Below are 23873 nucleotides of genomic sequence, written 5' to 3'. Positions count from 1 at the left end.
GATCACTAGAATAGTGAGCACTGCATATCAGGCCACCTTCTCACAATCAGGCATGGTAATTTGTCTGGACGGTTTCTATTGGTATAGGGTCAAGACTGATTTGCATATGGCTGGGTCTACACTGAGGTGGCAAGATGGGCAATGGTACTTCCGGTTCAAATGCTACCCTGATCAAATGCATGGGATTGGAATTTTTGCAAACATTTGACCCATCTACTTTAGTCTTTGGAGTGCCACTGCTGCATCCTCTTTAATAAGGTTAGGAAAGGTCTATAGCTAAGTCACAAAGTAGATAGACACAAATTATTTTACTGTTTTTTTTTAAAAGAATCCAAAGGTATTATACATCACATATATTTATATGATGTATAAATGTCCAACTGTATATAACACCAATAAACATTAAATATTTCTGATATAACTTTATTTTTCTTTTTTGTACATAGATATAAACTTTTATATTCTTTTTTTCTTTTCTTTATTATACTGTTTTGTTTTTTTGAATAATTGTTTTTTGTTATGTGATATTCAATTAAAATTACGTAGAAAAAGATACAAAATCAAAAGACAATAAACTGGTGTAGAATGTTGAAGGCAAAGCGGTAGACACCACTACGCGCGTTTCGGCTCTTGAGCCTTCTTCAGGTGACCGTCTATTGTTAGATTTTCAAAAAATGGATAAGTCAGCATAGAATGTGGCAGATTTATTCAATCAGTTGAAAAAAGACTACTTCTTGAGATCTCAGAAATAATGAAATGTAATCCTGATGACGTATCTGTTGGTAAACTGTTTCCAGACAGGTAATGAGAATAATTATAGTTTGAGTTGATATCTTTACAATAATAGTTAGCTTCAAGCAAAATATATAATGACGTCAGGAATATGACCTGAAATAATGGGGTATCTCCACACGTTGACTTTATGTTAGGTGGATCATGAAAATAACGGATACTGGACGTAAGAATTGATTGAACATCTCAAAATAAGCTGAGAATAGTTTCCCAGGAGTCCGAGTCTGTATATCTTTATTTTTATCTGTAAATAGGATATCTGTGGTTTTTAAAGCAGATGGATGAAGACTCCTGGTGATACAAAAATACGCAGCAATTGCCGACCGCCAACACAGTAGGGACGCCGGATATAAGTCTCTTTTATATTCAGGAGCAGCTACAGGCTAAACTCCTAAAAGTATATCGGACCATCACAAAAGTGTAGATTTGCAAAGAAACATTACATCCACCATAGGCTACACTGTAAGTGATCTTAATAAAGTAATGTTTAACTTATCTGTAGACATCAACCCTAGAACATAAACATGAAATGCTACAGAACTCCCTATAAAATAACTTCCACACAGATGATCTCCCCGACTACAAGACTCAGTTTTGAGGTGTCATTGACTGCTGAGGTATTCCAAAATGCCATCACAGAAATGGTAGAGAATCTTTCAGGTGCCCCAAATGTCAGACATAGCAAATGAATACATGCAATAACAGAATAGGACCATCAAGAGAGTATATCAACGACCCTGTGCTTCCTTTATTACCATGGTCTCTCACATCATCAGCCTGAGTTTCTAAAATCCTGACCGGTATCATTCTGTCAAACAGTTTCAGAACTGGGTAAAACATATGACTCCACACACAAAACCATATATTATAAAGAGGCTTTGGACCCACAGTGCTGTTGGCTTTACTTTGATAGCACAATAAGAGGAACTAAATACTTTAAGCTTGATTTACATATTGTGCATCAAGTAACTGATCTGACTGAAATGGGACAGTTTCTGGACCCTAAAGAAAATCGGGTACTCCATCACTTATACAACTTAAAACAGGGGTAAGAACCTGATACATAAAAACAAGACAAGCGTCCTCAAAGACCAAAACATGCAAGGCCAGAAACACAAAGAATAAAGGGTCTTAGTAAATGTGGGTCAGCATGCAGAACAAAAACTACAAGAAGCTGTTCCCTTATGGGTGGTAGAGAGAACTCAAGAAGATATGTGGCATTCCACACTTCAAAAACAAAATGATACAGAGAAACTACTGATTCTTACAGATAGCTTCAACTGATTACACAATACCCCTTTCAGATGTCATTAGTATGAGGAAAGCAGGCACTAAAGAGTCCTCTAAAATGTCACTTAGTGCTAAAGTACTGTATGATTTAAGATAAGACACCGCAAAGTCAATATTAAACTTCCTCTTGAAGTGGACACCAAGGAGGGCCCTAACAGTTATGCAGAAAACATCAAATTCTTAACAGGATGGTAGAAACCGTAGGGTGCTGAATAGGTCTCATGTTTTAGATCAATGCCACCCTACATTTGACTGACATTAAACATATCTCCAACATTAATACAACACCTGTGACAGGATGATTTAGACAATGAATGGCATGCAACCCTGTACGAACTGTGGCAACACGCTGATCCCAGTCCCTTTGAAAAACATCTAAATATCACTGACACTTTAGGCATCTTAGACTCCTCTCAATATGCATCCTAAATGGTAGAAACACTTATCCAAGGTATCCCATGCCACCTGCATGCAAACTAGAAAAGAATATCCACAATGCATGACAATATCCATTTGCAACCTAACCTTGCGACAGGTTGCACTACAAACATGACAAGCAAAGCAGGTTTCAATCTATGCATCTTTGATATTTGTTAAGCCAACAAAAGTGTCTCAAAAAGAGAATACACAGTGCAAAGCCCCTAAATCAAAAAAAAGAAAGATTAAAGGTTGTCTGTACAATTACAAAAAAGGTTACTTTCAAAATTGAATCCCTAAATATGTGGAGGAGACGAGCGGACATACTGCTGGGAAGGCCTTTAGAATAATTGTGTATTTAAGCTGTCTTGGAAAATGCAACCAGGATCATGGACAGTAACTGACAGTAATGGTTTTCCCCCACATAAAAGTATTATGAAACACTGCTAGGCGGGTTGAATGTAACAAAAGTGTTTGAAAGACTTTAGTCATGTTGCATATAATGTGTACAATTTAAAAAAATGAATGAAGTTACACAGTAGTTATTTATTATTATTTGATCAAATACATTTGTGTTTTCGCAATCGTAAATCATCCAATGGATGACTCCAATTTGTATGTATTTGGCATAAATATCTAACATAGCTTAAATAACATAATAGTTTTCTCTTTATATGACAGAGTCTAAACCCATTAGGTAATCATAGCGCACTTCATGCCCCAAAATGTAAGACATGATCGTGAAAGTTAGATACTGTATCATATATATTTTACATTTTGGAAAACAGTAGATTACGTACAAATTAGGCAAATAGGGTCTTACTTTGAAAAGATGCATGTTCAATGTCTTAATGCTAGTCTACTGTTGATATTTACATTCAAATTAAGGACCAAATTGGCTCGAGTGTTTCAATGTATAACTCAGAGGGTATATAGCACTAAACCTCTGGAAAATATTGCCATAAAGAGAAATATTGATCGTTACAAAAAAGAAAAAAAAGAAAGCATCATTCTGTAAACAAAAACTCACCTTCCAACCTCTGATGTAAGACTGCACAATAATGGTAGAGCTCTTTATCCGACTGTATTTCTGTTGTTGCTGTATGGATAAATGTATGCAGTTTAGAAGATTGAACATATTTGACAGTTTAAATAATCTTAATATTTTCAAAACATCAGTATGAAAAAGAAACCTGAAGTCTAGCACAGCTAGTAAAGCACAAATTGAAAGCGATTCAGATTGTGGATATTACTTACACAAAAATACCATCTTCACTTCCTCTCGTCCTCTCGTCCTCTCGTGGTGAATGCCTAGTCGCAAGACTCATTCCTTCATTAGTAGAGAGTTTGTGCTCTGCAATCATAAGGACTACCACATGGTTTGCAAGCCTGTGTCCGAATTCTACTTACACCTTGAGTAAATTTATTTAGATACCACGCAGCTGTAACCTTTATTTAAAATGAATGATGAAAATCAAATCCTCTGTGGGGTCCTCGTGGGTACGAGAGCTGTTGTACGCCTTAGCAAAAGGCTTCCAGGTCTCTCAAACTGTTACAGTCCCCCTCAGTCACATGTTGCGGGTAAGTGATTATAGGTCTATCTAGCAGAATCAGTGTACGATGCGTTTTGCGATAACTATTCAAAACATCACAGAAGGGCACGTAACAGTTTTAGAGACCCATGTCTCATGTGTCTCAGGTTCCCATGTGTTATATACTGACTTACGAATAGGTAGCCTTTTGCTAAGGGGTGCATTGGGGTCACTACAAAAGTGTGATTCATCTGATATTAACAAATTGTACTGTGTTGATTTGATTTGTTAATCATACATCACACCATCTTGTTTTGGGTTTATCAATGATTGTCTATGAATACAATTGATGATATGCAAAGACCCATTTGATTCTTGTCATACATTGTGTGCCAATTTTAAGTACAGTAGATTAATTACTTTGTTGAAACCTTAGGGGCTATTGGCTGTGCGCTTCCATTGGATATTGAGTTTTCTCCATACTCCTTTCAATGAAGCATACAGAGGTGCCAGAATATAAGCCAGATTAAAGGCTCCTCCTTCTACACAACAATTCCTCTCTTGCTGACCACAATAGGTATCATGGCTAGAATGTAGATCAAGATATAGGGGATAACGTACTCTCTGATGTACATTATAATAATATTGGTAGATCCCAAGGATTTCCATGGTCATATATAGAGGAACAAAAGTAAACAGAATAGTGATGGGAGGGATGCATGAATTAATCTCAGACCTCCTAGTCCATTATTTCTGTGCCCACAATGCAGCACAGATTAGAAACATCCTTTCTCCAAAAGGATCAGCCCATCCAAACTGCCAAGCCATGTCCTCTCTGAACTAAAAAAAAACACATGCTTCCCGATTTCACTGCTGTTGGGGCTTTTCAGTCAAGTGCAATTTGGTGCCAGTGACAGGACCCTGACCCTACTGGAGCACGGTCAAGACTGATTTGTATATGGCTGGGTACAAACTGAAATGGCAAGGTGGGTTACAGAATTATGGTTTGGAAGGCTATCCTGATAGACTGTTAGTGGTTATAATAATTGCAAACGTTCATTCCATCACCCTTTGTATCTCTTAAATAGATGAACAGGGAAGGAGGTGGTTCTCTAATAAGATCATGAAACTCCAAGGTGACTTGCAATATCCTCTAAACATACAGCAGAGGTTTTTTAATTTATAATACATGGTCAGACCTTCATCATTCACACAACCCACTTCAATCCTTTGGCGTCTTCCTCTTTCACATGAAAGAGATAGTAGGGTTGTAGAAAAATAAAAGTGGAATCTGTAGTGCAAAAGTAAGCACATCAAAAGCAGTTAATATTTTTGCAAATATCTCAAAATGTGCTGAAACACAGTGAGTTTGGCTTTCTGTAATGACCTATAGATTATAGAAAAGTATAGTATAGCTGTAATTATGCTCTGTGGCCTGTCTTTCACTTTGACAACTGACTTTGGCAGCAGGCATTATGGTGTCACCGTTCAAATGTAATAAGTTATTATGGTTGAGCAGCAACATCATTCCATTATTATAGGTAACTACAGACGTCAATACTCTACTGTAAAAACAAAATTAGAGAATTACTTTCATACAGGAATTTCAGGTTCCCATGTGTTATATAAAGACTTATAAATGGGTAATAGGGATTATAAATGGGTAATAGTGAATAATGGCGGGGATTTTTTTCACTGAGGGGTTCACAGTGACATCAATTAGACAACAAGGTGAAAAACATCCAATTTATTTTCTTTTTAGAGGTAGGAAAGTGCCCTTTTCGACAATGTCACCCCCACTTTTTGCTCTAGTTCTGATGCTTTTCGACTGAAAGTGCACTAGGTCCCTGCTAACCTAGCCCCCAGTGTTAGTGCTCTTTCCCTTAAAACAGATAAATGTCTAATTGTAACCCAATTGGCAAAGACTTTAGCACCAATGTAAGTCCTTAGCAAATGGTATCTCTGGAACCCATGGCATGGGTACTAAAGAGGATCCCTATGGGCTTCAACATGTATTATGCTACCCAAAGGAACCCACACACGATCTGCATGCAGCCTGCCATTGAAGGGCAATCAGGCGTTTTTGAAAAAACAGCATGGCACACTCTGTTTGCCATGTCTATGAACACTGCATATAATATATGTAAGTAACCCCTATAGCAAACTTTAGAGCCTTAATGCATGGTGCATTATATTATATGTAAGGACATATATGCATGATCAGATATGCCCCGCGGTGTCTGGTTCCACTGCCATGACATTGCAAGTGATCAGGAAGCCATTTTGAGCATATGTACTGGGCACTGATCATTGCGAGTTGCCCAACTACATAACTGCTTTACTGCAAATAATGGTGTATGGTATCAAATACCTACTCTTAATAAATCTACACTGATTCCAGTGTTGGATTTAATATGGCATGCACCCAGAGGACACCTTAGAGGTACCCCTGAAAACTACCAGTCATTTAGTGTGCTGGCTGACTGGACTCTTCCAGCCTGCCACCAAGGACTAGTTTCTGACCACAAATCCTTGCAACACTATCAAGGACCGCCGTGGAGGACCTATTTTATCCCTACCACACATCACAGGATCTTTTCACCGTGGCGGATCGCCACCGCAAGATCTAAAAAGCACCAGGTCGCTACACCCGAAATTTACAGGTCCCAGACGTGAACATTCTACATTTACACCCGGTCCTGAGCGAAGCCGGATCGGAATTATCACCGGCTTTGCGACCTTCAACTGTACCTCTCATATCCGAAAGCCCTGAGGAGTCGCCGAAATCACATTCCGTTTGCGACGAAACACGTGTAGGCTGGTGTGCGAAGAACCATTAAATTAAGAGTTCTTCACTCCGAAGGAACTGTGTTTTCTTTTTCTTGGCTATTGTATTAGGAATATGCTGTGATTATATAAAATACAAAACCATGTTTTGATTTATATTGTAGTGTGCATAGGGCATGTTCCGTTTGTCATTTTGTAGGTTGTTTTACAACTCACATCGAGGGGTTATAGGGCTCAGCCCCTCGCCCTCCATTGCACCTCCGCTTAACCACTTATCCACAACACCTTTTGCGAAGATAGCCAGCTGAGCGCCCAATATTTCCCATCACTTCTAAAAACCCTTTCTTTGGTAACTATCCCTGAAAGCCAGTGATATCTTTCGATTATGTGGGAGATCGATTTGAACCTGGGTGTTCTGGACAGAAATCTGGCAGCCGCATTTCGAACGGTCTGCAATTTTCTGTATCACCTTGTTTTGCACGTTAGCAAACAGCCCATTGCAGTAGTCTAAGGATGACATCACTAGTGTGCTGACCAGAGTTTTCCCAGCATTTTTAGGGAGAAATGGAAGAAACTTCTTAATCAGTCGAAGTTTATAGAACGCTGCCGATGCCGTCGATTTGCGTGAGGTGCAAATGTCAAACGGTCATCAAACAGAATGCCTAAGTTTCTCACCTTGGGAACTGGGTTGGGTGGAGAGCCTAGTGAAGAGGGCCACCAGCAGCTGGACCAGGCAGGGAGTAGTTGTCCAAATATGATGACCTCCGTTTTTTCGGAGTTCAGTTTGAGGCAATTGCTGGCCATCCAGGCGCTGATGGCCAGCATGCCCTGTTGACAGTTGGCTGCCACCCTTTCTCCGTTGTTATGAACCGCCAGCACCAGCTGGGTATCATCAGCATAGGATGTAAGGCCCATCCCATATGCCTTAATTACCTTTGCCAAGTCCGACACATAGATATTAAATAGTGTCGGACTTAGGGATGAGCCCTGCGGTACCCCACACGGCAGTGTCAATTGGGCAGAATGTAAAGTGCCCAGAGTCGCCGCCTGAGTGCGGTTAGAGAGAAAGGATGCCAGCAGTTCTTCTGCCATTTCTTGAATCCCCATTGCAGTGACACAGTCTATCAAGATGGTATGATCGACCGTGTCAAATGCTGCTGACAGGTCCAGCAATATGAGCACTGCCGTTCCTCCTTGATCCATGATGGTTCTTATGTCTTCTGAGGCTTTGATTAGACCTGTTTCGGTACCGTGTGCTTTCCGAAACCCAAATTGGGTGTCATCTAGCAGTTGGTGATGTTCTATATATTTAGAAAGTTGTTGGTTCATCACCTTCTCGACCACTTTGGACGGAAAAAGTAGGCTAGCTATAGGCCTGTAGTTTGTAGTCTTGTCGGGATTTAAGTAATGTTTTTTTAACAGAGGTTTAAGAATGGTCTGTTTCCATGTAATGGGGTAGATCCCTGTTATAAACATGGAGTTATAAATATTTGCCAATACTGGAGCTATTAGATCCATGATAGCGGCAAGGACCTTAGGTGGACAGGGGTCAGTGGCTGATCCTGATTTGATGGTGGTCATTACCTCAGCTATATAATCACTAAAGGCTGTGTCAAACTGTCCCAGAACATGATCTAAGGGAATTGAAGTTATGGGTTGAGTATTATGGTTTGTGAGTGCTGAAAACTCCTGGTAAATTATATTTACCTTATCATAGAAATAGTTTGCTAGTGAGTTACAGAACGATTGTGATGGTATGGGGGCTGCCACTGCTGATGGACCAGCAAGCTTGTTGACTACTTGATATAATTGTTTATTTGAGTTTTTAGCTGATTCAATTTGTGATGTGTTGAATTTACTTTTTTCGTGCAGAATAATAGTTTTATATTTGGCGAGTTCTTCCCTGTAGCGAAGATTGTCTTTGCCTGAGTAGAACTTGCGTTAATGTCTTTCTCTGTTTCTACACTTTTGTTTTCGTTCCCGGAGGGCGTTAGTGAACCAGGGTGCTGACGGGGAATTCCTGTATTTCGAGATCTTTTTGTTAGGCACCAGTAAATTGATCGCATTATGTAGCCAGTTTGCATACTCGGTGGCAGCTATATTAGGCGCAGATGGATTCTCAGGACACGTTGAGAAAAAGAAGGGTTTGAAACTGATCATTATTTATATTTTTCCAAGCTTTGAACATCTCTGGGCCAAATATTGGTGCATTTGCAAGCTGATTATTACCGGGTAAGATATTAAATATTATGGCGTGGTGATCTGTCCACACCATAGGCAGAATGTTTGTTACCTCAATATTTTTAGAGTTAGAGAAGATACCATCCAGGGTATGACCTGCCTCATGGGTGGGCTTCTTAACTAACTGTTTTAAACCCATGGACTCCATGTCTGCTAGTAGTTTATTAGTATCATTGTTAAGAGTATTTTCCAGTTGGAAATTGAAGTCTCCTAAGATAAAGGAGTCTTCAACCAGCAATCCTTCTACCATGTTATTAAGAGACTAGAAACTCAGACCTTGCTCCCGGGGATCGGTATAATAGCATTCCTTTAAAGCTTTGCGAGGGTGTTAATAGAATTGAGAAATGAATTGCTTCAGACGTTGAGAAAGGTACATGTAGTATTCTAGTGGATAGGTTCCTACGTGAGATTAAAGATAGTCCACACTTAGGTACTGAGAGGGAGGGGTCCCAGTGTGAGTGTGAATTAATGTTAAAAATCCAAACAATTAATTAACAACACATTGGATGAGTCCACATTGTTTAATTACATTAAGACAACAGCCTATTTGTTTATCAACTTCATGCCACCAATTGTTTCATTCACTGTTCTATGTGAAGTATGATCCCCTAACTTAATTGTTATGAACCATTGGTCCATTATACTGTATATGATTCATAAATACAGCGTCTTTGATTCATTGATTTTACTGTCACTTATTCCTTTCCACTACCTTATCCTCACCTGATCACCTACCACCACCTCTCCCCTATCCTTCCCTGGGGCACTGTACAACCAATTGTACTTATTGATTTGTTCTTGTGTATATTCAATATACCCAGTCCCATTGTGAATAAAACAATGTGGACTCATCCAATGTGTTGTTAATTAATTGTTTGGATTTTTTACATTAATTCACACTCACACTGGGACCCCTCCCTCTCAGTACCTATCGTACCCAGGTCCCAGTGTCTATGTTTGGGTAAACCCCCCCTTTCTATACCCTAGTCCACACTTAGATGGAGAATGTAACTAATCCTTCCCAACCCTCTGTACTCTGCAGGTATTCCTTACAAATTATTCACACATCTTTGAGAAGGTAAATTGATCCTTTGCAGCACTCGCTATGAAGTCACCAATGCTTTACAGGAAGAACTATTAAATAAAATGTACATAATATAGAATAACAGCTAACGTAATTGTGAAATAAAGACACTTACTGCGTATCTCCTTGCCCAGGCTGCAATGACTATCTGGCTCTTCTTCATCAAAAGGAAATGTGTGCGACATTTCCATCCTCTGTAGATTTTCTGGATGAGAGTGGCCAAGTCTTCAAGGCGCTGTTTTCGCAGGTCTTCTAACTGGAACAACTACAACGCAATATTGTAAAATCCAAGCTGAGCATTAAAGTTGAAAACTGCAGATGGCCGGCACTCTTTACTACCTGTACCTGCCTCTACTTGGACAAGTTTGCATTATGAATCATGACCACAACAGCATTAACGGAAGCAAGGTGCCAAACATTGGGTGAAAAACAAGAAATCAATTCAAACTGATGTCAACCTTATTGTAGCTGAAGCCGTTCTGTTAAAGTGGCATGTGCTTGACTGAAAGGTGGAACAAAATGTAATTGATGCACAAATGTGTCAAGACTTTGAGTGCACAATATGACGAACTAAGCCACAAAAACAAAACATCTGGCTATGGTTTTACACAAAAATAGGATTTCTGCGCACTTAAGCGTTTTTTGAAAGAATGAAGAAGCTGCCAAAAAATCCACCAACAATACTGAATTTTTCCTGGTTATTCCGTTTTATCAAAAAATGTTACAGTAGTTATTATCTACGTATGTGTGCAAAAAATTAAACACAGTTTTGTTTTACGAAATATTAATTGTTTATTTCCAGGTAACCACGTTTCATAGTGGGGATTAGTGTTCTAAACCATAATATTAATGATAGAAATTGCAAATTGGCATCACTTTACAGCGCTTTATCCCTCCATGGCATCCGGTTGAAGCTTTAAATAATACACATAAACACCTTCATAAAAATGTTGTGAATCTACTATATTCTTCGGCTAAGGCAATGCTTTCACAACATAGAATAATCTAACTGTCAGATTCTCAGTGTTGGTTGTTTATGAAGCGTTTGGTCTATGTTCTGTAGGACACCAGCTCAACCTGAGACAAGGACACTCCATCCTCAGAGAACTAACAAGTTAACTGGTATTACTTCATTTCACAAGCAGCAAGATATTTCGAATTGAAATTTTGCATAAAAGGTCCATGTCAGTGCACGCCATTTTAAAAGACAGGCATTAATATTATGCGGCTTGTGATGTAAATTGAGCCAGACACAAAAACTGCTTCACACAAGTTGCAAGCAACGTGTCACTACTGACTTTCAATTTTTCATGCAGTCATTGTTCTTGTGCCCTAATTGCATTACAAGGAAATTCAGAGTAGTGGGGGTACTTTATTCCAGTGATGGGACCTAAACTACATGGACTTCTGGAAGCAGCACTTGTGCTTTTGAGCACGACCAGAAAGTTGGATAAGTAGTTTAAGGAATTATTGTGCACTGTTTTGAAAACGGTGCTAGGGCTTTGTAGATAGACATTTTTTTAACAAATGCTTGGAAGTTGTAGATGGACCTATTTTTAACTAAAAAACACCAGGGTCAATGTTTAAAGGGAGAGGAGGGTGTAAAGGCAGGCGTGGCAAGCAGGGTTCTGATCACAACGTTCAGACAACAAAAGGATGTGTGCACCATCAACATAAAGATGGCACAATGAACTGAATGAAGATGTGTCCCAGAGTGAGGTCGTATATAGAGAGAGAATAGGATTAGAGTCAGGACAAACTGCGGGACTCAAACTGAAAAACGTGAGTGGAAAATCTGGAAAAGCAGACAATACATATTAGGGGTACCACTGTAGAGCAGAGCCAATCATGCCAATGGTATTGAGTAAGAAAAGTAACACGGGACGAGGAGGAGTGCAATGCTGATGGGGCTCAATAATAAGACAAACTTAATGCACATTTAGGTGATGAATCATATTTCCACAACAAAATGGTGCCATGGAACTGCTAATTACTTAGGAATCGAGAGGCATACACAAGACATTTTCTAGATAACCAGAGATCACAAAACAGAGTTTAAATGCTCAAAGAATTGTTTTTTCACCTACCGTTCTTGGGTTACGAATAAATATTTTGGATCTACCAAAGGCGTATTCTTCTTCAGGGAATCCTAAATCTTTTACCAGCACTTCCACGCCGTTCCTGAAAGAGCAACAAAGTAATGTTTTAACAAACGTCCTGCACAAATTCAACTTTGCAGAAAATTAGGTCAACAGTGGTAAATGGGGTTTGAAAATTGGGACTTGATTGGGATCTCAAGGATCGGGGACCTGTGGCAAAAGGGGGCAGTGCTGTCTTTTGCCGGTCTGCAAAAAGAGTATGAATTAGCCGATTCAGAATATTTCCACTATTTGCAGGTGCGGCATGCACTAATGTCTTTCTTGCCCAGAGGAGAGTCTCCCCCAGAGTCATCGCCGTTGGAAGAGAGGTTATTAGATGGTTACCTGCCCACAGAAGCGATCTACCTCACATACAAGAAACTAATAAACAATACCTCCGATCCACTTGTCCAGATCAGGGGGCGGTGGGGGAGAGACGGGTTAGAACTTGACGATGAAGAGTGGCAAGAGGCGTTGTCATCCCAGAGAGAAGTTGCAATCTCCTCTAGACTCTGCTTGTTTCAATTGAAGATCCTACATAGGGTTTATGTGTCGGGGGCCAGACTTGTTAGCATGGGGAGTGCATCTGATGGGATGTACTGGAGGCATTGTGGTCAAGAGGGTACATACTTACACATACAATCGGAATGTGTCATCATCCAGTGATATTGGAAGGGAAGACATGAGTGTATAAGCGAGGTGCTTGAGGTGAGACTCCAGCCTGAAGCCAAACGATGTCTGTTAAACGTCTGGGAGCCTACAAATGTGAATAGTAAGGGGAAAACCTGGGTCACATTGGGTTTGATGGTAGCTAAGAGGAATATCGCCCAACTGTGGGGATCTGGAATTGCACCTACATTGGCCTCCTGGAAGGCGGACATGGACTGGTACATGCTGAGGGGAAAAACAGTGTATGCAGCACTGGGCTGCCCCAAAATGTTGACGGCAATTTGGGACAAATGGAATGTATACAGAGAGAATATTTGTATCCCACCCACCGCTCCTCCTCTAGAAGAACCTTTCACACCCTAAGTCCCGACCTCCATGACCTGTGTTTTTGATTTGATAAAGTAGTGCTGACTATTTATGTCTGACATATTATTTGTCCTGTACCAAAATGCCAGTCTCTGTGTTCAATAAAAAAAGATATATATAAAAAAAATTACAACAGTGGTAAATGGAAAATGGCAAGCAAGTTTAAAAAAAGTTGATTTCGCTTAAAGTATTGATATACAGGTCCAAACAGTTCAGCAAAAAGTACAGACATTGTTAAGTATTCTTCAATTAACTAGGAGAACCAGGATTATGTAACACCATGGTAACAATGTTGTACTCTTTTTGCACTATATTATACAATTGTTTTATATCAATAAAGTATTACATGTGGTTTCCTAGTTTTGAAAACGTTTTTGTTCGTTTTCTCACTTAGTTTCCATTTCTCATTCAGAGCATGAGCTTTGATGCCTCGGCATTGTTATGGTTTGTGTGGAGTTAGAGGCTCACTTCTGGTACTGTGTGGGATGGCTGTTTGGAGTTCTGAGACAGCGCTATGCACCGGAGACTGACCGGACCTGGGCTCATTTTCTTCACTGTATTTTATTAATAAATCAGTCTTTCAATCTATATTTGGTGCAGACGCTTGTTGCTACATTTGGCGACGAGCTGCTAGAGCCCTGTCCAGCCTCTCATTTTCTCTCTTTGACGAGCCCTGCTTTCTCCTGTGGTCCTCAGTTTCGTTGTTCATTTCAGTTAGTTGCCTGGGGAGTCTTTGAGCAGTCACATATTGACCAGGTGCTTTGGTTTTCTGCCATGCCGCTCCTCCCAACTTTGGCCAGCTTTCCTTGTTCAATGCCTCTTTTTACAGTGTGTGAGTGAGGTTGAATGAGTACCACCTCTCGCTGTGACAATTACTGCATGTGATGTCATCGCACCTAATACATTAGCGGCCATCTTCCCTTGAAAATGTTTATTATCCATGTTTGCCTACTACACGTGATGCCATTGTGTGCATTATGTTGGCGACCATCTTTTCTTCATCAGATTTATTGAATCTCCATTGAGCATTATTAGTCATCAGTTGTAATTTTACAGTTGAAAGCACCTCTTTACGACTTTACCCTACCACTGTGCAAAGCTTCCAGAATTCCTTTCTTGAAGTTGTTTTGTGTACACATTTGTTTTGACAGCTTCAATTTCGGACGGTCATGGCTTCCAGTAATATTACACAGATTTCTCAATTTCTGCATAATCCTGGCAACCTATGCTCAAATGGAAAACATGGATAAGATCCTTTGAAAACTAGTTGCTATTGACGCTAACAAATTTAAACCTAAATGCAAAGCAGCAATTTTGTTCAGTCATTTAGGCCAGGAAGGCCAAGAAGTTTTTTATAATTTACCTCAAGCCATTGCTCCTGCTGGTCAATTTGGTGCTTGGGATGAATAAGCTGAAGCAATACCCAGACTTAGGAACATATCTGTAGAAGAACCTAGAGTTCTTTTAGAAAGATTACATTTTTCAAGAGAAAATAAAACCTTGATGAGAGTGTGGAGGAGTTCATTTGAGCAATGAGGTTGTTGGCTTCGAATTGCAACTTTGCTGCATCGTTAGACACTTATATAAGGGCTGAATTTGTTTATAGCAATTTTCCAGGAAAATTCAAGTACATCTACTCAGTTACAGAGATCTTTCACTGTCGGAAGTGATCAACTTAGCTAAAAGCATCAAATGTTAAACTCTTTCAACGCGCTTGATTTCTCAGGAACACTTCAATTTTCTTCACCTTCTCTAGTCAATTCAATAGGACGTGTTAATGCTGAACAGAGTGAGGCAATTTATTTTAACGATAAGCACTGTAGAATGTTGCAATGTAAAACTAATATTTTTGTTTCAGGTGCGGTTCATATACTCATTTAGGTAAAAAAAAAAACAAGTCATGCTCAAGTAAACGCAGCACAAAAGGTTTGGCAAGAAGACAGGACATTTTCACTGTGTTTTCAAATCCACTAAAACCCCAGGAAGGGGCACAGTGTTTAACTGAATGAAAATGAATGCACAGTGGATTTGCCTAACATGATTTTGACATAGGAGATCAAAAATCCAGTAGGTAGGTCACATTGGGTTCTGAACTTGATATGATGTGTGATTCAGGTGCACCTATTTTTATTATTGCTAATACTTTGTTTTACGAACACAGGGACTCGAATGTTGATCTTAAACCTCCTGATGTACACCTCAAGGCATATGACGACCAAGACATTGATATGGCTGGACCTTTTCTGGATAGTGTCACTTGGCTTGGTAAAAAATGTGGACATAAATGTATGTAGCAGTCAAGGGAAAGAATGGAGTCGGTTGGCGGGATCTTGCTAAGTTAGTTCCCGATGCTGAGTCACCCATACTTATTGCTGATGTACCGGTTTCACTTGTGAACATTGACGGACATTCAATAACAAAATTGGTTAATTTAACAAATATTTTTCACAGAATTAAGCTCAAGAAAAATGCCATTCGAGTTGCTCAAATAGCTAGATGTGTACCTTTGCTAGAACTGAGCTTAAAAAACTATTAAAGAGTTTAATCAAAGATGGCATTATCACTGAATCATCCAAGTGTGTCAGTCCCAATGTTACTGTACAAAAGAAAAATGGAGAAATGTGTTTGTGTGCTGATCTTCACAGTCTAAACAAGATTATCTTAGTCTATTGCCACCTGCTTCCAAGAGTCAAGGGCTCTTATCAAGTATTAGTGAATCCAAGTTGAATCTCAAATCTGCGTGTCATCAAATTCCATTGGATGGGAAGTCACAATATTTGATGTCATTTGTTACAAATTTTGGGGCTTAAAAGTATTGCAGACTTCTATTTGGTCTAGCCTCTGCGGGTACTGATTTTTAGAGACTTATGGACACCATACTGGAGGGTGCTGTTGGTGTACAGGCTTGCCAGAATGATCTTCTGATTTTTGCCAAGACCAAGCAAGATTACAATTCTACTCTGGAAACTGTTTTCAACTAATGTGTCTCTGATTTACATGGTTCCCTTACCTGCAGATGCTCTGCAGCAAGTAACTCTTCATTTTGCATGGTCCATTTGATCTTTTGTCCAGCAACAAAACGTTTATTTATTTATTTATTTATTTTGAAAGTTTTATATAGCGCGAACAAGATCTTCGCAGATATCAGAGCGCTTTACAGAGAAGGGGAGCATGTATACGCAGATACATCAATCATGTTAGAAGTACATTGAAGTTATATCATAAAACAGTGAAGTAAATCAAATTCAGAGTCAAAATAAAAATACAAAGGGTTCGAACAAATAGTACAGATGAGTAACGAGTCTTTGTAGTTTTATCTCCAGTAGTGGTTCAAGTGTATTTAGCCATGAGGATCGCTTTTACTTCTTTCTTGAAAAGTATGGAGGATGTGATCAGCCTGGTTTCAGGGGGAAGCGAATTCCAAATCCTGGGAGCCATTCCCGAGAAGGAGCGTTTATAGGTTTTTTCCTTGCGGAATCTTTTAGGCTTTAGCAAAAGATTGTTTGTACCTCTAGTGTTTCTGGTGCCTCCAGAAATCGTCAGCTTCTGTGCGAGGTATCTAGGTGAGCTCTGGTGGATAGCCTTGTGCGTCAAACAAGCGATTTTCAGGTGTATTCTGGCTTCAAACGGCAGCCAGTTCAGGGATTTGAAGTCAGGGGAAATGTGTGAGTGTTTTTTTGATCCAGTGATAAGTCTCGCTGCGGCGTTTAAAGAGGCTCTTAAGGGTGCCGTAGTAGCTAGGGGGAGACCGCAGAGTGCGGTGCTGCCGTATTCTATTCGAGGTATGACTAGTGAATGTACCGCAGTTTGGAAGTCTTTGGCTGGAAGGAAAGGTTTAAGTTTCCTAAGGGTGTTGATTTGGTAGTTCGCTCCCTTAGTTGCTTTGTTGATGTGTTCCTGCATGCTGAGATTGGTGTCAAGTGTTATGCCCAAAGATTTTGCTGAGTCCACAATGGTGGGTTGAACATTAAGTGCTGTGAGGTCTTTAAGCCACATTTGTGCGGTAGTGATCTTCGCGGGTGGTGAGATCAGAAGGAACTCTGTTTTAAGGGCATTGAGTTTGAGATGATTAGCGGCCAGCCAAGATTGAGTGCTTCTGATCGTTGAGTCCAAGAGCGTGATGTCTTTGGGTGATTGTAGTTTGAGATAAAGTTGGGTGTCATCAGCATACATGTGGAAGTGTACATTGGATTCTTGCAGCAAAGTGGTTAGAGGTTCCATAACTAAGTTGAACAAAGTTGGGGATAGGGAGGATCCTTGTGGTACGCCTAGCGATACAGGTCTTGGCGCGGACATCAAGTTGTTGCTCTTGAATTTCTGCGACCTGTTATGCAGAAAGGACGTAAACCATTTGAGCACAGTTCCAGATAGGCCCATTCTTGTGTTTAATAGTTCGAGTAAGTTCTCATGTTTGACGGTGTCAAATGCGGAGGAGAGATCAAGGAGGATGAGGAGGCAGGTGTCGTTATGATCTAGGATTTGGAGGGCGTCGTCGATTATGTGAGTCATAGCAGTTTCAGTACTGTGATTTGCTCGGAAGCCTGATTGATGAGAGTTGAGGAGATCAAACTGAGTAATTTGTTTAGTCAATTGTATTTGTGCGCATTTTTCCAGCAGTTTGGCAAGAGTCGGAATGTTGGTAATGGGACGGTAGTTGTTTAGGTCAGAGGGGTCGGCTGTAGGTTTCTTTAGCAAAGGTGTGACTTGTCCGACTTTGAGGGAGTCGGGAATGATCCCTTGTTGAAGTGAGCTGTTAATGATTTTGGTCCATAGTGGAAGGAGCGACGGGGTAAGGACTTTGACAGCGTTAGCAGGAAGGGGGTCCGTGAGGTGATTGGATGGTTTCAGAGTGCTGAGCAGTTTGCCAATTTCTTCTTCTGTGTAGGTGACAAAGGTTGACCAGGAGGCATTGTTTTTTGGTTTAGTGGGTGCTATGCGGTGGGGTTTGGGGAAGAGGCTTGCGTCCATGAGGAGATCATTCTTTATGTTGTCAGTTTTTTGGTTAAAGAAAGAGGCGAAGTCTTCGCAGGAGGGAGCTTCGCGCATGGTGTTGAGAGGTTGGGGTTGTTCTTTGGATTGTGTTCGGATAAGCTCAAACAGCTTTCTCGGACGATTTTTGGCTTGGTCGAGCTGACGACTAAAGAAGTCTGATTTTGATCGTTTTATTTTCCTGAAGTAGGCATTTCTCTTTTTCTTCAGGTTTTTTAGGTTCAGTGCAGAGGGAGCTGATCTCCAGGTGCGCTCTGCCATTCGCATTGCGCGTCTATCGTCATTGAGACTCCCGTCGTACCAGGGGTTGGAGATTTTTGCGGTGGCTTTTTTTAGCTGCAAGGGTGCGACTTCGTTAATTATTGAGGTCATAGTGTTAAGATAGTGATCAGTCAAGGATTGGACGTCCTTAACGCCAGCAGGAGGAAGTAGTAAGTTGCAGCTGTTGGGGGGCAGCGAGTTTGAGTTTAGCTTTTTCATGTCTCTTTTCCAGACTTTGGGCCTGGCGGATTGAGCAGGGTTAAATTTAACTTTTTCATTGATGAAGAATGTGACAATATGATGATCTGACCAGTCACAGGGTTGGATAGATTCGAGTTGGATAGAGTCCTCTTTGGAGATGATAAGGTCAAGGATAGAGCCTTTATCGTGTGTTGGACTGTTGCAAATTTGGGTGAGGTCAAGGGCGTTAAGGAAATTCTTCAGACCTTTTACCACCGCATCATTGTGATCGTTCCAGCGGAGGTTGAAGTCACCAAGGTATATTTGTGTGAGTTGTCGCCCGGAGTTGGTTGAGATCATGTCCATGATTTGTTGGGAGAAGGTAAGGTTGTCACCGGGTGGGTGGTAAACGCCGTGCAGAGTGCAGATCTGTTTGCCCTCACTGACAATATCGAGGCAGATGTATTCACAAGACGTTGGGGAGGGTATGGAAGGGGAAGTTACTTTCAAGACGGAGAGGTTGCTCCTGTAAATACATGCGATTCCGCCACCTTTTTTATTGCCAGACCTATCAAGTCTAGTGATGTGGTAGTTGGGGGGGAACCAGAATGTCCATTATAGGTGTAGAAGCTTCTGTTAGCCATGTTTCAGTAATGATGATTAAGTCAAGATCCAATTTTAGGATGAGATCGGCAATGGCGGCGGAGTGTCTAGCGGCTGATCTGCAGTTGAGCAGAGTGCATTTGAGACGGGGTGTGTCGATGGCAGAAGGGTGTTCTAGAGCGAGGGGGACATTACTCAGGTTACTATGGATAGCGATTCTGTTGTTCAGTGTGGGGGGTCTAAGGGGATTGGAGTGAATCGTGGGAATGGCAGTGAGAGTGTCGGGTGTGATGCTATGGGGACCTGAGTCATAGAAGCGGAGGAGTGTGGTTGTGTTTAGGTCTGATGACGTTTATGATGGTGCTTGTAAATTATTTCTCCACATGGCTTAGTTTTGATTTTTTGTATGCCCCTAATACTGATTTTATTGTTAAATGTTTGAAGAAATGTTCTGACATTGAAAGAGCACCTAAAGAAATTGTCACAGGTAATCGCACTCATTTTACTTCAGCTCAATTGAAAGTGTTCTTTAATAATTTCCACATTTAACATCTCCAAGTTGCTCTTTATTCACCTTCCTCAATTGGTTTAGTAGTGCACATGAACAGATTCTTAAAAGTGAGTATTTAGATGGCTTTTTTTTTTACTATGAGCTCTGGGGTTGAGAGCCTTCTGATAGAAAAAGTCTGGTCAATACCTTTGTAAAACCTCACAGTACTACTGGTATTTCGCCATTCATGCTGTTTTGCAAACGATTTCCAAGACCTTTGGTCTGTTAAAATTGGGTAAGAAGCATAAGCACAGAATCATTTTAGATACACTTCTGATAGAAAACCCCATGTCAAGGAGGTAGTTTTGAATGTGGGTGATAGGTTTTTTTTATAAAGAAAACCACCAGAGTCCGAAAAGGAATGTAGAAGCTAAATAAAAGAAACAGATAATTTGTCACATTTCAAAGATAGCAGTGTATACATGAATTCACGGAAGCCCAAGCTAAAATAGCAAGATTCCCAAAGTAAAGAGTTTTACCGGGTCTTTTATGCCCGAAAACTACAAAAGGCAGGTTAACACACATGCAATCAGAAAACAGTACCAAGGTCATTTCTTCACTATTATGGTCCGATACATGGCGTGTAGCGGATAGAAAATGCAAGAATTACACAAGCATTAAGGATCTAGCCAATTTCAGTGAAATAACATCTCGTGGTAAAGGCTTCATGCAGATGGCAACAGGTAATGGTGTCAACATTTCCTTGTGGCTGGGAGCATTAAATGTTTCTAGATAGGTGTTTAGACAATACCTGTGCAATAAACGTTTGGGATTTGGTGTTTGCTATATATGTCCATGATTGGCACATTCCTTTCTCGGAAAGTATTGCAGCAACTTGAAACGGGAATTGAACATCATGTGATATTTCATTGTGTAAGCTAAAATGACATATTTTCAACCTCAGGGCATAATACTTGTTCTGCAAGTATTGTTCAGGGCTTGACATCATTGAATAGCAAAAAACATGAACAAGACCAGATGGATCCAACAGGAGAATGAAAATTTCGTGAGCCTGCATGCATTGAGAAGTTGCTTTGTTTTTCTAAAAGGGGGAATGTGACGTACTATATCTGTACTGTATTAAACAAGTGTTTTATACCGGTAATATATTATATGTAGATTCATTGTTTTGTAAATGTTGTTAGTTACCTTTTCTTGCTTAATTTCGATTTCTCATTTTAAGTACACGCTATGATACCTCCGCTCCTGATGCCTCCGCACTTTTAATTGTTTGTGTGGAGTTCCAGGCTTGGCTCTGGTTCTGTGTGGACCAGTTGCTCAGAGTTATGAGATTGCACTCCGCACCAGAGACAGATCGGACATGGGCTCCTTTTGTTTGCTGTATTTTATTAAAAGCCCAGCCTTTAAAACTACATTTGGTGCTGGCACTTCTCGCTACAAATGTGCTAGCAAACTCAGATTATTTTCAATAGAAAGGAGCCGGGAGGCTTTATTTCTGCCTCTTTGTATGAAGGCACAGTCTGCATCTATTTACATTTAAGTCTAAATCAAAAAATTCTAAAGATCTCTAGTAGCTCAATATTTTTGTCAACAGAAGCATCCTGTGTGCTGCTTGTATTCTTCAATTACTTTTTCTACTACAGGGCAGGATGGTAAAATGAAGGTATTTTGTGAAAGTGAACAAATAAAAGTAAGCACAAACCAAAGGTAAACAAGCATTAAAAATGCAATAGTTCTCGCCTTTTATTAAATTAAAGCTATTTGCTTTGCTATACAATACAATTAGCAAAGCAGGTAGCTTTAACTTAAACAAAGGTGAGACCTATTGCATTTTCAATGCTGGTTTAAAATTGTTTGCAGCTGGGGTAGTCTCTTGTCAGGTGTAGCAGGAGCTGGCGTGCTTGAAGGGGTGAAATGGGGACCGGAAAGGACCACTTTTGCGATACGGAATGGGAGGGCTACTTAGAGGATACTGAAAAGGGCACGGCGCTTGAAGTAAGGGATGGGGTATTGAGTGGTTGTGCAAGGAAGTGGGGATTCGAAGAACAACGGGGTGCCAGCTAGGGAAACCGTGCCTGGGCCGAGAGGCTGGAGTAGAAGGGAGCTGCACCGTAACGGCACATGGACCAAGACACCTCAGACATGTTGTCATTTCAAGGGCGGGCACAGCTCCCGCGCCAATTTCCAAACGTTACCAGTTGCCTCTTTACTTTTCCTCTCAATAAGCAGTGGAGCCGAGTTTTACATCCACAGAGCAGGAACGTGCCTGCACCTAATCAACATGTTATACCGACTGAAATTTAAACCTCGACAAAAGCACCAAGGCACCTTCCAGAAAAACTTTTCTATTAAACACACTTGAATTTGACGCTCCACCCACTCCCCCTTTAACACGGGTAACTCAGAGCACGTGTTTTCTAAATTAATCCCTCCTCCTGCCTCGTCATAAAACAATGTAACTGCGTTTGGAGGCCTCCTGAAAATATAAGCACCCTTCTCTCGAGAAAAACACCTGCCTGACATCTGAAAACGAACTTCTCCCTGTACTCGTCCCGCACCTTATTCCAGTCACCCATCACAACCTGCATCGCTCACCTATGCAACCGTGACCTCACGGTCCGGATGTTCCAATATCCCTCTCGTCTTGTCCATGGCTAACAGACGCACAAGTTACTACTTGCGTAACGATATATCTGTATGAGACATTAGTTAGTGATAGATTTCTTACCTTAGAATATCCCCAGGTGTCAGACTGGATCCGGAAAGTTGTTAGTCAGCAGTACCCCTGCACGTCAGTAGGTGGCGTCATACGGCTCCGCATCAGTCGCTGGCGTCGTAAGCACCAAAATGACGTCACAGAGACTTCTTAGGAGCCACCCATGCGCGCTGTCAGTTCTGTACACGACTTTCTGTGCCAGGAAAGCAGAGCCATGCAAGAAACTGACCACTGGTGCCACGGATCTAGGGTCCTGAAAGAGATGACCTTAACCCTAGAAATCAGTTCCCTGAACAGGGAGGATGGGTAGGGCGGTAAGGAATGTATCACTAACTAATGTCTCTTACAGATATATCATTACACAAGTAGTAAGTTGTGCATCTGAAAAATACACGTTCGTGATAGATTCCTTACCTTAGAATAGATACCCCAGCAATACCAACCCGGTGGTGGGTCTGCGAATAAGGTTACATCAGAAAGTCACTGAGAACAAAACATCCAAAGAAGCCGTCTCTCCGGACTTGACGGTCAAGGCAGTAATGCTTGGTAAATGTGTGCAGCGAGGCCCACGTAGTTGCCTGACAAATGTCCTGCATGTGAACGCCGCGTCCCAAGGCAGTAGTGGCTGCAGTCACCCTTGTAGAATGGGCACGCAGCCCCACAGGAGGCTCCTTATTAGCCAATGAGTAACCTGCTTTGATGCACAGAATGACCCACAGAGAGATGGTCCATTTGTGCACGTCGAGGCATTTTTTGGCGCCCACGTAGCCAACAAAGAGCTGGTCATCCACCCGGAACTGTTGTGCGCTTCAGATAGAACGATAGCACACGCTATGGGTCTAGACGGTGGAGCCTCTCTTCCTCTTTTGAAGGATGCGGAGGCGGAAAGAAGTTGAGCAAAGGGATGGTCTGCCCGATGTGAAAGGGCGTGACAACCTTTGGCAAGAATGAAGGACGGGTCATTAAAACCACCATGTCCGGATGAACAGAAAGGAAAGGAGGTTTAGAAGAAAGCCAGGAGCTCACTCACTCTTTTGGCAGAGGTGATAGCTACCAGGAAAGCCGTCTTTAGAGTGAGAAGACATAAAGGACAGTTATGAAGGGGCTCAAAGGGAGTGCACATCAGATGGTTCAAGACAAGATTTAAGTTCCATTGAGGCATTATGAAAGGCACTGGAAGAAAAGTGTGTAATGCCTTTCAGAAAACAGTAACCGGGACTTAAAGAGAGAAGGCTGATGTGGAAGCCTTAGAAAGGCGGAGATGGCCAAAAGATAACCTTTGATAGTGCTTAGAGCC

General features: G+C 41.0%; 1 protein-coding gene across 4 annotated transcripts in view; it reads right to left on the bottom strand.

The window, feature by feature from the left end:
- Positions 1-23873, bottom strand: part of MYO1B (myosin IB) — a 757882-nt gene that overhangs the window by 176581 nt on the left and 557428 nt on the right. For all 4 annotated transcript variants that reach the window (XM_086955387.1, XM_086955390.1, XM_086955388.1 and 1 more), the window contains exons 19-21: positions 12231-12324; positions 10259-10408; positions 3530-3598 (exon numbers count right to left, since the gene is read on the bottom strand). In XM_086955387.1, the coding sequence (XP_086811513.1) occupies positions 3530-3598; positions 10259-10408; positions 12231-12324 (313 nt within the window). The remainder of the gene's footprint in view (positions 1-3529; positions 3599-10258; positions 10409-12230; positions 12325-23873) is intronic.

This window comes from Lissotriton vulgaris, chromosome 2_1 (genome assembly GCF_964263255.1).
Source record: "Lissotriton vulgaris chromosome 2_1, aLisVul1.2, whole genome shotgun sequence".
NCBI lineage: Eukaryota > Metazoa > Chordata > Amphibia > Caudata > Salamandridae > Lissotriton > Lissotriton vulgaris.
This window is presented reverse-complemented; position numbering and strand designations above follow the sequence as displayed.